Source organism: Thunnus thynnus, chromosome 6 (genome assembly GCF_963924715.1).
Source record: "Thunnus thynnus chromosome 6, fThuThy2.1, whole genome shotgun sequence".
Classification (NCBI taxonomy): Eukaryota; Metazoa; Chordata; class Actinopteri; order Scombriformes; family Scombridae; genus Thunnus; species Thunnus thynnus.
The window spans coordinates 9,161,056-9,180,111 of record NC_089522.1 but is presented as its reverse complement, the minus strand read 5'-3'; the positions used below and the strand labels follow the sequence as shown (position 1 = coordinate 9,180,111).

The window sequence follows — 19,056 nt, the reverse complement described above, 5'->3', positions numbered from 1 at the left end:
ATCTTCTATCAAATATGTGCATTAATTGCAGGGTTGGTGGTCTGATCCACATGAGGTGTCTTTGAGTAACATACTGAACCTCAAATTGATCCTGATGGCCAGGACAGTGCGTTGTGTGTTTGTGTGTGTGTGTGTGTGTGTGTGTGTGTGTGTGTTTGTGTGTGTGTGTGTGTGTGTGTGTGTGTGTGTGTGTGATTGTACTACTAAGGTTGAAAAATGCTATATAAGTGCAGTCTATTCAGCATTTGCACTTGAAAAAGAAACATATGTTGCAGAAATTTGACATTTGTCATATTTTCCATAATAGATAAGTACTTCAAGTAAGAGTACACTTCTTACAGTGATGCATTATTTTCATATTCTCTGTGTCCAGCTAGGTTACTGTAAATCTTGAAAGACAGCTTTTTCAAACCTCTTCAAAGAGAGGATAAACAAACAAAACACGTCTCACAGCTGCTCCTAAAAAACAGAGATTTCTTTGAATGTTAAGATCAGTGCCTGGTGTTTTGTTAACTTTATCAGCACCATCCTCTCCCTGTCCATCACATCATGTTTCTGTGCCTCCTTCCTCAGACCAATTAATCGGGGAGAAAAGCTTCAAAAGTACGGAGTGGCTCGGTTGCTATGGGAACAGGATTCTCCCTACGATGGAGACAAGAGCACTGTTGCTGCGGGTGATGTCAGCGAAACCCTGGTTACATTATCCCAGCATCTGCACCACGAGGAGTCTGAGACAAAACAGGCACAACAAGGGCCACGGAAGGAGTATTATGTCTGACTGTTTCCTTTCAGGTGTGTGTACTGTACGTGTGACACAGCTAATGAGGTCACAGGGGAGACGGCAGGCTATGTGTAGAGGTGTGAATGTGTGTGTTATCAGGTCCATATGTTTGAATTCTTCTAAACGCAAATCTGTGAGGACTAGAAATTGAAAAGATTCGGCTCAGAGCAGTGAGTTTATGGAACAGACACATCATACTGTAAACAAGTCAACAACACATATATAATGTTGCTTATTTATCTCATTAATGGTGTAAAACCTTTCTAGAAGACCTTAAAAATATCAAAAACTTTTCATTTATTTTACAAATACTCATAATTATAAGGGTGAATGAGTGTTATATTAGATAGATAGATGATTATATACTGTAACTTTAATATGTAATAGTAGAATATAGGATATACAATGACAGTGCCAATGTTACAATGCACATTTGTAGCAGCAACATTAGTAATAGTATTGTTTACTGTCCAACAAGCAATGTTCTTGCAGAGATTAAAATAGAATTTGAATATTGCACATCATCAAACCCTCCATCCCCAGTGAGAGGAAGGATAGAGTGGGAGGAGAATAGAGAAGTAGAGGGGAGGGATTCAATAACGTCAGCAAACAGGCATTCATACTTTCTCCCCATTTTCCCCTCTCTCTCTCTCTCTCTCTCTCTCTCTCTCTCTCTCTCTCTCTGTCTCTCTCACTCTCTCTCTCCCTCTCGCTGTCCTCCCTCCCTACACTTTGTTTGTGTCGCTCTCTCACCTCTCTCCTCCTATACAGGGAAGTCATCCAATGCATCAGCCAACAGCTCATCCGGCACCCGCTCTTACTTTCCCCCTGCATCAGTTCCTCACTTCTCTCTGCTCCTCTGCTGACTGACACTTGTGCTACAGCTGCCGCCTCTCTCTCTCTTTTTCCTTCCTTCCTCTCTTTCACCCAAGTCCTCATCTTCAAGTCACCATGGTCAACAGATAACCGCCCGGCCGTCCTGAGACCATGGGTACCTGCCTTTGCAAAGGTCACAAAGGTCAGTGCCACCTGTTTGTGCGTCCACGTCCGTGTGTCTGATTGAGGGTCAGATCAACCTGCAGGAAGTGTTGACGACAGCCAGCAAACATTTGAGGAGCAAAACTGTTTCAGAAAGTTACATCATGTTTTCCAGGGATAGTTGTGTTTGTGGAAATCAAGTAAATCACAGCAAAAGTGTGAAATTTTTATCTTGTGGCTGGATACAGGCAGGACCGACTGACATCTCGACAGCAGAGACGGAGGGTAAAACCACCTGAAATACATTAACAGATGTGAATCCATCACAGGAATGATTAGCATGTACAACACAAACTCTGCAATGAATGCATTCATCCAAAAATGTATTTATTTTCGTCTGCCCTCTTGCAGCTATTCTTGATCTGAGTGAATCTGTTGCTTTAGAAACAAGACTGGGGGGCAGGAGGTTGATGAGGGGGACTGTAAGGATCAGCGGAGGACAACAGTGGCTTTAGGATATGACAGCTCTATCCGAAGCTCATCTCCAACTTGTCGTGACTTGAAGATGTGACTTGGATTGCAATTTTTCTCTCTCATATTTGCCCTCTATCACTGTTTTTATGTGCTGTGGGTAGAAAATGGGTAGTGTTTGTTGCATCTCAAAAGCTCTCTGGCCTGTTTTAGGAAGAACAATCCAAATATCATAATAAGTAATATTAATAATCAAAATAAAAGTTGATTTGAAGAATACCAGCTTTCTGTGATACATTCAAGCAAGCTCTTGTTGATATTTTGTCAGTGACATGACATTTAACATCATATCACATCGTACGTTTCAGTTATTTTCAGCTTGAAATCTGTGATGCAGTCTGAAAATATTTTCGTGGGACGGAGTCTGCTTTTGTTCAGGAAAGGTCCCTTTAAACAAGGTGGAAGGTATTGAGCGCAGCACTTTCAAGCTGGGAAAAAAGAGGGAAGGCAGCTGTGAAGCTACAGACAAACAGATAAGAGAGCAGCGGGAGTGTGTAGCTATGTGTGTGTGTGTGTGTGTGTGTGTGTGTGTGTGTATGTGTGTGTGTGTGTGTGTGTGTGTGTGTGTGTGTGTGTGTGTATGTGTGTGAGTCGGTGAGGGATTTAACCCCACAAAAGACAGAAATTGACTCAGGAATCATCATAGGGTTTCTTGACCTGCTAATAGCATCTGATGAGGCCAGAGACCAGATACAGCCCCATGCACCAGTCTGTGTATTTGCATATATGTGTGTGTGTGTGTGTGTGTGTGTGTGTGTGTGTGTGTGTGTGTGTGTGCATGTGTGACTTAAGTAAATGGAAGGGTATCATTCCTGTTGATGTAGAAATTCCATAGCAACAGCCAACTGTCTTGATGAAACCTCGCAAGGGAAACCCCAAGCATGTGCTTGTATTCCTGTTTGTGTGTGTGTGTGTGTGTGTGTGTGTGTGTGTGTGTGTGTGTGTGTGTGTGACCTTTCTAATAATGTTAATTCTCCATTGCATTGACCTGCACTTCATTTCCTCTTGTCATTCATATGAGCCTCATCACCATCAATTAGAAAGCAAATAGGCAGTGTGTGGGCCAGTGCCAGAGAGGCCCCCATTTAAATGACTGTATATGGATTCAACACGCTCTCTCTCCCTGTCTCTCATCCATTATATATGAGCCTCGCTCGACCCCTGACCTTTAGAGACGACTGGGTTTTCGCTTTAAAGACCACGGCCCCTGCCTAGAAACACACATACACGCCGACACGCACAAAACAAACCAACACACCTGCACATTCAATCTAACATCAGCGTTTGTGTTTGATTCCCAACAGAGCTCCACCATCCCATGACAGTACTGCAGGAACAGACTGAGGAGGGTCAGCCATCCTCTGTCAAGGTGAATAAAATCCCTCATCTTCCTCCTGTAAGCAACATGTATTTGACTTTTAAGGTGTTGGTTCACCAGGATTACAACAATGGAACTACTTTTTTCCACAGAAGTAGTCCCTAAAAACTGTTGACAGTGTGTTCTGTGGATTATCCAGAGTAATGGGGAGACTGTTGGACATCTGGAAAGACGTAGAATTTCTTAAATTTATAAATTCAAAGCTGTAAGCTGTAAATTGTATTGAAGTAGGGGTAGCAATCTTAGAGACAGACATCTCAAAATCTTTGTAAATAGAACCAAAACTATGTGCATGTCTAATTAGAAACAAGCTTTTTTGTGATGTGGATGAATAAAGCCTTTTAACATTTGTGTGAATAAGAGTGAAACAAGCAAAATGGTTCATAATGGTTGTCATTACCTGATTGTTTGAAAATGTTCTGGATTTCTTTTAACACAACACAGCATGGCTTGGATTTAGCTTGTAATTTAATTATCGCTCTGTGATTTGTTCATTACAGAGTGAGATAAATGTTGCTGTAAGCAGGAACATCGACTCCATTTTACAGTTAATCTCTTTCACACATAAGCTGTTCAGTCTGCTTCTCAGTCAGGCTCCATCACGCTCTCCACGAAGGCTTCTGGAGTCACATTACATGCTGTTTTTAACAAGATGATAATAAACTGGAAGCTTTTTCTATATTTGTGTGTTGTGAATATCAACATCTGCTATTAAAATTAATTTCACCAGCACAAATTCTCAAATATGAAAATATTGTAAGAAAGGCTGGAATTAGACATTTAACCTCACATAGCCTATTTCAGGTAGAATTTGTGTATTTTTTACTCTTTTGACTTGTGTTTGATGCCAGTCGTTTTTACTCTGCTTTGCTACAGCTAATGTTATCCAGCTACATAGTAGCCTTCACATTTTTAGTGAATCATTAGAAATGAGTCAAATGTATAAGCCGACAACACTTGTATCAAAGATAAGTAGAAAAAAGATTAACTAGCTTTATATACAAAACAACTACAGTTTTTGTTTTGTATTAAGCAGGTTGATATCTAGCTACTTTTAGCTAGTGTTGCCGGCTAGCTGGACAGCGACTAGCAAAAGAAACATGGAACATATTACACACTGAAAAACTGTGTTATCAAAGAGTTTTACTAAAATTGGCCTCTAGTTGTACTCTTTTTCACACCTAGTGTATGACCACTGGGTGAATTACATTTACACCCAGCCTTTTTATAACTTTTTTATATGCCTATTAGCTATCAATTTTTAAAGCATTAAATCAAATAAATGTGCCAAACAATGTTTTACCCAGACTATTTAATGATACATGTATGATATAATTATATTAAATAACAACTGTAAAACATTCATTGAAGGATAATTGATTTTGTTTAGTAAAGAAGCAGTTTTCCGGATGGAAGAACAGAGTAACGTCAAAGATCTCCATAGTTTTGCCGTGATTTTGCTAATTTTACATTCAAGTGACTTTTATGCAAAACTTTGTCTGTAAAACTTAATTTGGACTGCACTCCAACAGTTTTTGGAATTGGAGTCATGCCTCATACACTAATATATAATTTTATACTCATTTGTATTCTCATTTTGCCTGCACCATCTTCTAAAAAGCTCTCAGATCAAGAACACTAAACCAATCAAGAAGGTGCAGTTTCTCTTTCCATGTTGAGTGCAGCTACTTTAATGTAAACACTATAAGGGTTTGAATTTAAAATAATCTCCTTTGATTGCAGTTCATTCAGGCTGGGCGTGAAGGCTGCAGGGTTTCCATACGTGTTGGCGGTTATTGTCATTATTACCATTTTTCCCTAGAAAGAAAAAAGTGGGAAATGTGTGGGTTGAGTAATCACACTTAGGCTGTGATTACCAGAGGAGGATGTATGCAAATGTTCTTATGTGTGTGTCTTTGTATGCACAGTATATGAGTGAATGTTGTTTTGTCATAACCTCATAAATCAGCTCCTGGTGATTTGTACGAATTTGTTCAAAACTTAATTTAAAGGATTAAAATGAGAAAAAAAAGTGTTTTAGACATATAAACCCATTCAAAACCCAGAGGATATGTCAGAAATGCAAATAGACAAGCTAAAATTGAGCATTTTTCTTAGTTTCCACAGGTAATATAAACTTTTCACCTTAAAGATACTCTCCTACTTCATGTGCATCATATTGTGCAGGATGGCCAGACTCCCTCCAACGGCAATGTGGCAGACAAAACCAACCGCTACGACATTGGCGAGCTGGCCACCTCCTCTCTGATTGGTGAGATTGACTGGACACACAAACACACTCTCACACACACACACACACACACACACACACACACACACACACACACACACACACACAGGTTTAGTTCATGTTGTGTTTCATTGTGAATCAAACATATGAGACTGGGAAAAGAGCAAGCTGGGAAATTGCATTAGTAACCATGGGAGGTCAGTAATGTCATTTCCCTTTCTCTCTCACACACACACACATGCAGTAACACCAATACACCCACACGGACACAAATAATCAAGGCACAAGTACACAAATATTTTCTTTTCTCCATTTAAATTTAGTCTCCACCTGTGACTCGGGCTTCCTCCTGTCTTCATGCCTGCTCTTTTCACCCCTTTCCTTTCTCCATCCTGTGTCTGTCTGCCTCATCTAGACTGCTTCCCTGCCTCAGGAGGTTAATCATCTGAGTTAATGTGTTATGCCTTGCTGAACTTTCCCCAGTGAAGCTCTTTTATTACCCTGACAGTATAATTATGAAGGCCATGAAAATCTCATGAATATGTTAGATAAATACAGACATTCAGGCAGATGGCAAAGAGGCTGACACCTGCTCTGGGAGTGTCAGAACCAACCCAGGAAAAAAAGGAGGGGAAAAAAGCTTTTTTAATATTTACTTAGTCTTAATCACTTGTCAGTCATCACTTAAATTGGCAAAGTGAGTTCTGGAGACTTGGACAGTCACAAAATGCTGCTGACAACCTAACTGCTCAAATCAGATCACACTGTGGAAACTCAAATATTATTGTACAAATATAATTATATGTAGAAAAATAGCATGCAGATATTATTGCTGCTTTTTTTCTTCCTGTATAATTATGTTTGATAGATTTTCAGGCTGATGTGATTCTATTAACTAGCGGCTCCTAGAAACTGAAATGATCATCACATCCCACAAATGCATTAGTGTTGGACCAAACAAATGAAATAATGACAGCTTTGCTGTTCTTACAGCACAGTAGTGGGACTAAACATGTAATGACATATAAATTAGTCTTGAGGGTGGCGCTACAGGGTAATAACAGGGTCATTAAAATCTAAGAGGTTTATCATAAATGTATTTATTCATACAATGAAAAGTAAAAACATTAATCCTCTGGGGATCATGATTGTCCACAGAAGAGGATATTTTCTGTGTGTAAGTAGAAACTCTGGCCTGATGGTGGCACTAGAGGAAAATTTAGGTTCTGGGGACCATAAATATCAAGATAGACACCTATCCAGTAGTTGTTGAGATATGTAGTTACGGATCTATTTTTTTAAAGTGTTGCATGGACGGACAGACTGATTGACCAATCAAATTCCACAAAAATGCGTTCATGTTGGTTTTTTTCAATGCTAGCAGGCTCAGCATGCCAATGTCAGTCTGTCAGTTGGTCATTAGTTCAATCCATCACTTTGGTCCAGATTGAAATGACTGAAATGTCTCAACAACCAATAGATTGATTGCCATGAAATTTTCTACAGACATTCATGGTCCCCAAGGATGAAGCTTATTGACTCTGGTCATCCCCTGACTTTTCACCGGGAGCCATCATCTGGTCAAATTGTTTTTTTTAAGGCTAAATACATGAACTTGGTAGACAATTTACCTGTCATCAGCAGCATTGTCTTTGTGAGCATGTTACTGTAGCCTGCTGACACTAACATTTAGCTATAGTAACGTCTACACAGGCTGCATAGAAAAGGCACCATGTTAGCAGCAGCAGCAACTTCAGTAAAGAGTCATTGTCTACACAGGATGCATCCAGGCTCAGCAATCAGTGTAGGTCACCTGTGTTTTGACAGCACCCAGAGTCCAACATACAATCACTGTACTTACATGCACAAAGCAGAGGAACATACAAGCATAAAAATATGCTTTGGGTTGTGGTTATGCATGTAAAGCATGAGCAGGTATGTGGCCTGCATGCTGTATTGATGAAAACAGAAGTGTATCTGTTCCGTCAGACGTGCAAGATGGACAACTGAAAAACATGGTTGAAACTCCTCCATGTAACAGCACTGTTTCATGTCTAACGGCGGTGTCTTACAGATGTCTTGCCATATTCACATAAATAAACACTAGGAAATCAAACTAACCACACTTTTTGGAATTATCAGAGAAAACAAATTACTCTTTCTGAGATTATTATCTCTTAAAGTCCCACATTGTTTAAATCCTAATTGCTTTTTTCACCATAGTCACCATGCAGCTGTGGTTATTTTTATTGTTTTGGTCAACCACTACTTGAAATCAACACAAGTTTCTTGCCAACAGGCGAATTAAAACACTTAGCCTATCAATTTCACCCCTTTCAGGATGTGATTAAATGTGATTTTCTTGAATTATTCCCATGTTGGCTCGTAAATAGCAAAGAGGGAGCAGAGTCACGCTTCACATAATGCAATATATGTCTGGTTTTAATAGAATTACTTATTCCTGGCTGACCCTTTGTTTACTGTGAACAACATTCTCAAACAAGTCTGAGAAATTCAATCATTTCTTACAGCGGACAGAGAAACTCAAGTGTGTTGACAAGCTTTTTGCTTGAACTTTTGAACCCATTCATCACCTGCCATATATGATTATTTAACTGCCATTTACTCTTTCAATTAGAATTATTGTGATGAATAGTACCAACATATATCCACAATAATTATCTTCAATTAATAACAGCCATTCATTTCTTACAATTTTTCTGCAGCTTCTACTTTTGTGTCATATAGCTACAGCGTGTCTATGATGGAAATTGTGTTTTTTTCACCAAAAACGATTTGGTTTCTAGAGTTTCACACCCACCTCTATCAAAACAGGATGCTTGGGATTCATTAACAAAGCTGCATTAGTATTCATGATTCCCTTCACTGATTGTCTGACAGTATTGTCCTACCTCTTCCCCTACAATAACATCTGTTAAGACTGAATTTTGTCCTATACATTTTTTTTTCCAGCTGTGACATTACACAGCAGGGCAGTTCAAAAATGTTTCAATCATACATCAAAAAGTTTATAACACATTTGTGAATACAAACATCACACTTGAATAGTATTAAAATAACACACAATTCTTGTTTTTCATAGAACCCCCACTATAAAGCTAATATAATCCATAATCTTAATATTTTATATTATCATTAGATCAGAGGACTGTGTGTAATTTGAAAGGGGTCACTTGTAGTGATTTCACCCAACTCAGCAGTTCTCAGCTCAATGGAGAGTTTTAGTGTCTTTCAACTCAATGTTTTGGTTTTACTGCAACATTACTTTTGGTTCGGTCTCACTGCTCTTATCAGCAATGTTTTCAGGCACAGCAGGCAGCTGTTTCCAGCAAGCTCTGATAAACATCTGCACACTACCTGCCCAAATCATAGAGGCGTCAGATCAGAAAACACTTCATATTTGTGGTTTGGCAGTGTGTGCACCAAGAACGTATTTTATCATTTAATTTGTACAATTTCACCCTATCATCTTTATAAGGTGATAATATGTCAGTGTTGTGGTTACAGCTTGTTTCCACTGTGTCTAAGTGAAAATCATTTAACTCAGGGTTAAGCATTATGCTACTATCTAATGAAAATGTTTTAGTTTTCCCACAAACTTGTATGCCAAACTATTCTCAGATGGAAAAAACCCCACAATGAATCCAACCATTTATAGTCAGATATAAAAAACCCATTTATATATGGTTTATGTTGGAAGAGTATCAGGCCTGCATAGAAACATAGTAGCACAGTAGATTAGTCTGTAGCCCCAAACACCCAAAAGTGTCTTAAATACTGTTTATTAGCTGCACTATACTACAAATCATTTCTAGCTTTATATGATTTGGTCACTTTCAAGATTCAAGAAGAATAAAAGGTATAAAAAGCAATAAATATAAAAACTGAATATAAATAGCAATAAAAGATATAAAAAGCAATAAAAGGTGCATACAATCATTACTCAGATATTGCACAGATGGTTCGATTGCACTGTGTGTGTGTGTGTGTGTGTGTTATTTATTAAGGAGTCTTATGTCCTGAGGGAAAAAGCTGTTCCTCAGTGTGCTGGTGCGTGACTTGCACACAGCTGTGTGAACAGTAAGCCCAAAATATCCCATTTGAAAAACAAATGGGATTTTCCTGCTGTGTGCATATTACTTAAATAGATGCACACATAGCCTCCTCACCAGTGACGGTAGTTAGCCGGAGCAGAGCCTCATAACAGAGTCGTCACAGTGTGAACGCAGGGTGAGGCAGCGGTGGGTGTCACAGTGCACAGCAAAAGACAAAGAAGAGTCTCTAGGTGTTGGGCTCAGATGAAAATAACACATCGTGATGTTTTTCTCAGTTTCAATTAGCCCAGGCTGCCAGCTCTCTTGGCACACTTCTCTTATTCAACTGTATATCTATTTCTCACTTTGAAACCTGCTTCCCTCCTCTTCTGCTTCTTACTTTTCTCATTTCCAAGCTTGTTACCCTATTCACCTTTCTTACTGATCTTGACATTTTTCTGCCTTTTTTCCCCCTATAGTTTCTTACCTTAACCTTTCTTCCTCTTTGTCTTTTTCCACCTCTGCCTTTTCAACCTTTCCTTTTTTGTCCCTTCACATCTGTTTAATTTTCCTCTTCTGAAAATTGTTTCCTCGAGCCGCTGTCACTTCAACTCTTCATTTTTAAAGACTTGTCTACTCTTGTCTCTTTTGATTAAAATAAATGATGACTTCTTTGTAGTTTTGGCCATCATTTCTCTGGGTTATTAATAACATTTTTCTGTTGAGATACAGGGACCCAGCACCTCTATTAGATACTGCTATAAGTCCATTTGGGGAAAGCATACAGTACTGTAGCAGTTTTATGAAATGTACAATATTCTTCAAAATCGTCTTGGGTGCTGTTACAATCTGGTTCTCAATCCTCTCCAATTTGTTTTCTATGGAGCTCTACATCAGAAGGCAGCAGCAGGTCATGGTTCAGGTTATGCAAATCAGGGGTACATGCTCGCCTTTCAAGTATGAATTATGCAAAAAAATATGGGAAATCTTCTTGGATATAATCATCTCACGATTCTTCTCCTTCTCTTGGTCTCCTTTTTCCATTTCCACATCCCTGTTCCTAACTGTTGCATTTATTCGCCCTTCTCTTCCTTTCGATCAGTGCTTCACTTTACTGTACAACCTTACATATAGCCCATAACTTTATCTTTTCTTCACATTATCTCCTCCTTTCCTCTGCTACAACATTACAACACTGTATATCCCATCTTGTCAGCCAGGTTACCTTTTATCTAATCCACTTAATCAAGATGTATCCTTCCTTCTCCTCACCTTATTTAGGTCTGGTGGCCACGATAAAGGAGCACATCACCAAGCCAACGGCAATGGCCCAGGGGCGAGTTGCTCACCTGATTGAATGGAAGGGTTGGGGAGGAGGTGGCGAGGCCAGAGGAGGTGGGGGCAGTTGGAGTAAAGGAGGTGGAGGCTGGGGGGGAATGGGGGCCGAGCTGCAGGAGGATGAACAATTTTACTCCCAAATGACGGATGAGATTAAGGAAGCTCGCTTCGCTGCAGGTGAGACAGACGGATGAATTTAATTCATGAAAAACAAGATGTGGTCAGTGGAGATGAAGTGACGCTGAGATCCCTCTGGGCATTTTGTTTTTGTTCGATTGGCTTGTGCAGGAGGGACCGTCTACAGAAATCAATAGACCTTAAGATGTCCTATGACAGTGACTCAAATCTACTGCACTTATTCAATTTCCCTTTGTGATGCTGGTAGCCTTGGTAAAACAAACAACAACAGGGGGTTTCAAGAAAAGCAATATAAAATGTGTTGGTGTGGCTTTTGTTCCTCAGGCGTAGCAGAGCAGTTTGCCCTGGCTGAGGCAGCCATGAATGTGTGGTCCATGAACGACAACTTAGAGCAGCCTTCCACCAGCTTGCAAGGTTTGTCACAAAAAAAGGATCATCTGTGTGTCACTGGAGCTTGTTTTTTTTTATCTAAACTTTCTCTTTTATTTCAATTTTAAATTTCTCTAAGGGGTCTAGTGCAAACTTTGTAAATCTCCCTGTGCCTGAATCCAAGTGAACCAAAAAAAACCAACAAAAAAACAAGGTAATACCAAAAACATTTCCACTATAATATAATAATAATCACGGTTTAGCTGATTATAATGTCTTTATTTTACCCAAAAGTCTTTGCAATGAAATTTTGTAGACATTTATAGTCCCCAGATGATGAATCTTATCAACTTCACAGCATAAATGCAGCTGAAGCTGACAGAGCACAGCGTAGGCTGGTGAAAGTTGAGCCTCAACTTAGAGCTGAGCCTAACAAACGGAGTCTGATGTCCTCAAAAGGCCACCGTACAAAAGAAATACTCTTGATTTAGCAACATGTGATTTTCTTTGATGCCACCCTCAGGTCTTTACAGCCTTTTCTCCAATAGTGGTAAGGATCTGAGCATAGCAAAACTGACCATTTCTCATACAGCCAACAATTTTGTTTTCTGGTGCGATGATAATTACAGCATTACAGGGCATCTAGCCTTACTATAGAGTTTTAGTTTTGTTTTCAAATTGCTGTCCAGTGCACAAAGCACTTACTGGCACGTCTGTTTTGCCCACATGATTACCCATACTCATTATTGTGTACCACTATCGCTTCGTGAACGCCAGTACGCACAAGTCTTTGGCTTAAAACTAAATATATAATCAATCCAAAATGTAAACTGCGGTAGAAATGTCCAAATATACCAAAAGACACACACACAATACGAACTACAGAAGAATCTGACAGAAGAAGACTGTTAAAATATCTCCATTGAAATTAGCTGCAACTGCCCTTATTATAAACTTGCTTGCTGCGACATAAATCAATAACCAATGCTACAAGTCATACTATTGCTGGTGACCCTTTCATGATCACACAACATATTTCAAGATGATTCATTTGTGTCACTGTTAGAAACAAGCCCTGACATTATGGTTGCCTTCAGTAACAGTCTTTTTTTAAATTTAATTTTCTATTTGATCACATTTTTATATTAGTTTTGCTGCAAGTATGTCTACTTTCAGCATTATAATTGTGTAAATGGAACTACTAGATTAAAATTTGAATCCTTTATCCATATATTGTACATTTAAGTTCAAATGTATTTTATTATTTCACATATAATGACTTGCACATACACCCAGTATAAATGTATATGTATTTTTAAATAGAAATAGGTTCACATGGGATGTACAGTCATATGCTATAGAGCATACCATGCAGCAGCTGGTTCAGAAAACTGGTATCTTTTGTGTTCCAGTTTAAAGGGGACATATTATGCATATTTCCAAGTCTATATTTATATTCTGGGGCTCTGCTGGAATATCTTTGCATGATTTACAGTTAAAAAAAACAGCCCCTCAGTTCAGCCTCTGTCTGAAACAGAACATTTTAGCTCCTGTCTCTTTAAGACCCCCCTCCCGTGGAGCCCACTCTGTTCTGATTGGCCAGCTCTTTGAAGCTGCTGAAGGCTATGTCAACAAACTATGAAAAAAACTATAGTAGTAGGATTTAATTTAGTTTTCTTGTGCTTTACTCAAATACATCTGCGCATGCTCAAGCCAAAATCCAATCTGAAATATGGGAGTGGACAGCACAAACAACACATGGAAAAACCTTAGCAACAGCCTTAGCAACAAAGGCTATGAACAGACGATCGTTTGTGGGCATGCGCGACAAGCCAATGTCAGCTCGTCGGCAAGGTAGAAAAAAGTGTCTAAAGTGCATCTGTAGTATTTCTATAATATATATATATGTGTGTGTGTGTTTGTGTCTGTGTAAAAAGAAAAGTGACCCAGCTGTCACTGTTCAAACCATGTGTGTTTTCAAAAAGCAACCATTTGATTGATTATTTTATCATCACTCCGCAGCACAAAGCCACTTCCTGTCTCAGTTCCTGCTGGATGGTGGAAGCGTCGGAGTTCCCCAGCACCTGTACAGTATCCACGCCCAGACATATGGTGACAGCAGGGTGACCAGCCTGGTCCTCCCACCACCTGCGGACTCCATTTCCCAGACATCCAATGCTCAGCTGCAAAGAGATCGTCCCTTTGAGGACAGAAACACTGTGACTACAGAGGCTGCTGTCCGACATGTAGACAGCAGCTCGCTATCCGAGGATGATGTTTTTTATAACTAGGCTTAATGGAAAAAACAAGCCAACAATCTTGATGGCAATCTCTAAGAAGAGCCTGAGTGAGAAGACTCGGGTCTCAACGACCAACAAGGACTGACACAGACTATCTGCGAGATATCTCAAGAGGCAATTCCTCAAATGGCTTGTCTGGAAAGTTTGAACAGCCTGGTCTTCAGATACAAAGACTGGCAGACTCCAAGTTGCATTTTCTCCTTGGTTAAGGCATATACTTTTATGAATGTACATAGTTCCACATTGCATTTTAATTTTTTATTCAATGTACATCAAACACTTTCATATTATATGTAGAACTTAACTGTGAAGGGTCAAACAATTCTGGTGCAAATATCTTGGTATAAAATATTGATTTTCTTATATGCTGTACAAGGTTGTCCAATTCTGTTTTTGATCCTTTTTTATTTTATATTTATGGATTAAAAGAATGAAATCTGTCAGTGAAGATGAATTTGGTTAAGGGGTGATAATGTGCAGTCCAACCAAAAGCTGTCTGAGCAGAGTAAATATCACCAAAGAAATTGAAAATGTGTCTCCTTTGAGATTTTTCATCTAAAAGCAAAGAGAAGAAGTCTAGCGGAGAGAGAGTGTTCACCCAATTATCCCAACTATGATTAGCTATTATTCGCACTTTTCTATCTGAGAGCGATGTGTGCAAGGGAGCGGTGCAGAGAAAAGATGAGTGTAGGAAAACAGAAAGGGAGAAGGACACAGAACCTGTAAGTGTGCATGTAGTGTGTGCTCCTGCATGTATGTCAGCATGGCTGTGTGTTTGAGAGCAAGAGATGGTCGGGGGAATGGAGGTGTTAGTGTTACCTGTCATGGCCATCTTTTAGCACAGGTTTACATAGAGTGAGGCTGTGCTGTGTGGTGCATCACTGATCTTCCCCCCTTTTGTTATCTCACGCAACTCTGAAGGGTGTTGAGTTGAGGCGGCAACAACAGAACAAAAGACTGTGCATGGCTGGTATGATCATATCCATCATGAATCAAAACTCTTCAGCAGAACAGTCTACTGATTTTACTTTTAATTAGTGCTACAGTGTAGTTGCTCTGAGAAGAAATGTGACACAGTAGAAGAGTGCAAGATATTGTTAAATAACACAGATACACATTGTTGCTGACAAGCTTAAAGTTAATGCATTGTTTAGTCCGGAGATACTGTAGATACATAAAGGAAGAACGATTGTGTAATCAAAAACAGTATAGTACCTGAAGAGTCTGGAAACAACAGGAAGCCAGCAACTAAACAGGGGCCACGACAGCTTTTCCGAAGTGGGATTCAATTCCATACTCAAATTTAACATCAGTCATCTCCTGACATAATATTCTTAAATGAATGAAGCCCTAAGTGCCATTTATCAACTTGAAGAATTCCCTAAAGCAGTGATTTCCAAAGTGTAGTCCCAAAGTTTTTAATATTCAATTTTGTAATTAAGTTTGAAATTACCATAAAATATTTATGATTAAATATTTGCATTTTAAAAAGTAATCAGAACTAATAAAACAAAGCAATTATGACTTATTCTTCATTTATCTGACCTATTTTTGATCCAGAAGGTATTTTAAAGCTTGTTATTGGCAGGGAATTGTAATTGATTGATTAATTAATTAATCATTGGCAGGGAAAGAGTTAAAATGGAGCAGTGGCTATCAGGTGACAAAAGGAAAGCTGTTTATGGAGAATCAACCTAAACAAGCGAATCATCACAAGATCAAATTAAATCCATGAAAACAAAAAGAAGGATTCATAGAAAGTACTCAAGTGAGTACCCATTGCTGGGATTTACCAGAGGACAATCCCCTGCCTGTCTGTATGCTCGGAGGTGCTAGCAAACGAGGCCCTGAAACCATGCAAGCAAGGCCGCCATCTAGAAACTAAACATGGACAATATTCATCAGAGCCTAGAGATTTTTTTTAAAACAAGCTGAGAGAGTATCTGAGCCATAGGTAAGCAATTGAATCCACGTTTGTCACTGGGAGTGACAACGCCAGGGCAGTGGAGGTGTCCTACTGAGCAGCAAAGCTGATTGCAAAAACATTTGGGTTGTGCTACAACCTGGTTTTACGAAGTTTGTACTAATGCCTTTTGCTGTCTCCAGGCAGCATCCACTGAATAAAGCAATAGCCCTTTCCACTCAACCAAGTCTGCCCTTGGCCATGACAGGCTTTGATTGGGCCCTGCAGGCCTATGTCACTGAGCCTGCCTAGCAATATATATACTATCACAGACTGTACAAATTCCCCTAGTACCCAGAATTCAGTTCCTGAACGGGTGTCAGTGAGGCCTGACTGTACACTCAACTGAAACTCCAATTCTCATTCGTAAAACCAGGGTTTTAGCACAACCCAAACGTTCTACTTCATTTCGAATTTGAGTTGGTATTAAGGCCATATGTATACTCCCAACCCTTGCTGACACAAAAGGTTAGGACCACTGGAGATGTCTGCAGGCCCGGTGCAGCTGCTCATTAACACCTACCACTGATTGGATAGACTTGACATGGACAGACTTCAGTAAATAATGAAAAACATTATATGGCTAAGCTATATGGCTTACTCAGTACTATGCTACTAACAAGTGAAATAGGGCAAATCATAGCTACTAACGTGTGGCAGCATTCAAAACTGAATGAGCTACTTAAGACTCAGTCATATCAAGGCTATAAGACCTCACAAAGGTGTGTGGGGTGGCCCAAGAGGCAGCAGCAAACACATGCTGCACTGTGATGCCTTGTAACAATGCCCAGGAACCAGCCCCACTCCTAGTAGAGTGTGTCCTCTGACCCTCTGGGGGCACTTGTCCTGTTAGGGAGTAAGCCAAGGTGATAGCCTTCACTATCCAGTTTGACAAAGGATCTTTAGACAGGGCTTTGTCTGGGATCCATAACAAACAAACAATTGATTAGAGCGCCGTAATGCCATAGTGTGCTCCACATAGATGGAGAGATGAAACTATCACCAATAATAGGGCCGTTTTTAAATAAAAATTTTAGTCCAACGTCTTGGAGAGGGTCAAATAGGGCCCTTGTCATAACATCCAGGACTGTAACCAAGTCCTAAGAAAGACTTAGAGAGTGGTTAGGATTGTGAAACCGACATCCCGCATAAACTGTGAGGCCAGAACATGGCTGTCTGGTGGCTTGCTATCTATCCCAACATGGCAAACTGAGATGGCAGCCAAGTACACCTCGAGTGTAGATGGTAAAAGACCCTTTTGTTGTAGGCTGTGAAGGAAGTACAGAATAACACTGATATTGCAGTGAAATGGGTCGTCATTCTGTTCAACACACCAGCGCTCAAATATTTTCCACTTGTATGAGTAAAGAGTGCTAGTGGAGGGGTCTCTGGCATTTTGGATTACCTCTACAACCTCTAGAGGTAAACCTTTGCCTAACAAACGTTCATACTCGGGGGCCAAGCAACTAGCTTCCATTTTTGAGGAGCTGGATGAAGATTTCTCCCCTCGCCTGTGTCAGCGGGTCGGTGCGCAATGGCAGAGGCCATGGCACCCCTGACAAAAGAGACTTGTGTTGGCCAGTGCGGGGCCACTAGGATTACCTGTGCCTTTTCCTCCCTCACCTTGTCCAGGACCTGCTGTAACAGAGGAAAAGGAGGGAATGCATATAGCTAGCTATTTGGCCAGCGGTGAGCTAGAGCGTCGTGACCCATGGGAGCGTTGTCATTCTGCTGCTACTTGTGGGTTATCGAATCCACAACAGGACCAACACGTTGAGTGGCCTGTTTTTCTCTTTCTCTGACATTTGCAGATTTAGCCACAAGTGTTGATTAGTGACAACCAAAAACCCCATACAATGTCCCGCATTTTGGGCTGCTCCCTTCGTCAAAGTAAGGCAGAATTCTGTTGCCTTGTGGAGCTCCACATATGTCTCTGAGATGGCGTTTCCCTGTAGCTTGCGGAGGAGGTTAGCCTTATAGGCTTGCAGCAGGCATACATTATTCAGCAGCAGCCTTGTATGATTTGCCGGCTAAGCTAGCCATTAGCCTGCAAGGCTTTGATGGGAGCTGGGGCTTCTCCATGGTGAGGGAGGGGCACAGATGACCAGCTTCCAGTGGGGGGCATGGAGAGATAGCCCAACTCCAGCTCCGTGTTGAAGGTGGACCACGCATTGAACACCTGGATGGGGGACCGAGTCTTCTGAGGAGAACCCCAGGAAAACCTTACCTCCTCACATCAGGTCTTTCAGCAAATAGCAAGCTTGAGCTGTGCGACACAAGAGTGATTAAGAACAACTACAAGTTCTTTGACAATCTGTATGAATTTCTCAACAAAGAGGAGAGGCAGATCACAACCTATAGCAGAAAGCACCTGCAAACCCTGAGGAGGCAGTTCCAGGAACACTTCCCCGTGCTCAGCGAGCAACACAGCTGGATACAGAGTCCATTTGCCCCCCATAATAAGGATCATCACAGGTCTCAGTTCCATAAACTGTTGGGCCTGATCTCTGATCCCTGATGTCCATTCAGCCAGACATCAAGACTTTGACAGCTGCTATGCAGCAACATAACCCTTCTCATTAGGTGAGTTGCAGGTGACACAATGTAACGCTACCCAACATGTAATTCATATCCAGTGTATCGAGATAAACTGCTTGTGGGATGTCTCAGAGAGAAACACATTCTCATAAAAAACCAACAACAGTATAGATCTAAAATTCAGGACATCAAAAACAAACTATAGTTACATTTACACCATCTAGCAGCTGTAGTAATGCACTCTGGCTTTCCAAAACCGTTACAAATCACTTTTAAAAAATAATGATGTTTTATGGTGTGACAATGCTGTGGTTAAGGTCTGGTTAGGTTTAGGCACAAAACCACTTGGTTAGGGTCAGGGAAAGATCATGGTTTGAGTGAAAATAATCACTTGAAACGTTGTTTATACTTCCTTAAAGTTATGCAACCTTTGTCA

The 19,056-nt window shown here is 40.3% G+C and overlaps 1 protein-coding gene across 1 annotated transcript; it reads left to right on the top strand.

Annotated features, from left to right (window-relative positions):
* The first annotated feature begins 1,441 nt into the window (after nt 1-1,441).
* Nucleotides 1,442-15,182, top strand: fam131c (family with sequence similarity 131 member C). The gene is made up of 6 exons (XM_067591586.1): nt 1,442-1,799; nt 3,595-3,659; nt 5,856-5,940; nt 11,256-11,489; nt 11,775-11,864; nt 13,842-15,182. The coding sequence occupies exons 1-6, from the start codon at nt 1,769-1,771 to the stop codon at nt 14,108-14,110; spliced, it is 774 nt and encodes a 257-aa protein (XP_067447687.1). The 5' UTR covers nt 1,442-1,768; the 3' UTR covers nt 14,111-15,182.
* The last annotated feature ends 3,874 nt before the right edge of the window (nt 15,183-19,056 follow it).

Coding starts and splice junctions, on each gene's coding strand:
- fam131c (XM_067591586.1), top strand. CDS start 1,769: ATGGGTACCTGCCTTTGCAAAGGTCACAAAG. Junction 11,490..11,774: donor GGAAGCTCGCTTCGCTGCAG/GTGAGACAGACG, acceptor TTTGTTCCTCAG/GCGTAGCAGAGCAGTTTGCC. Junction 11,865..13,841: donor GCCTTCCACCAGCTTGCAAG/GTTTGTCACAAA, acceptor ATCACTCCGCAG/CACAAAGCCACTTCCTGTCT.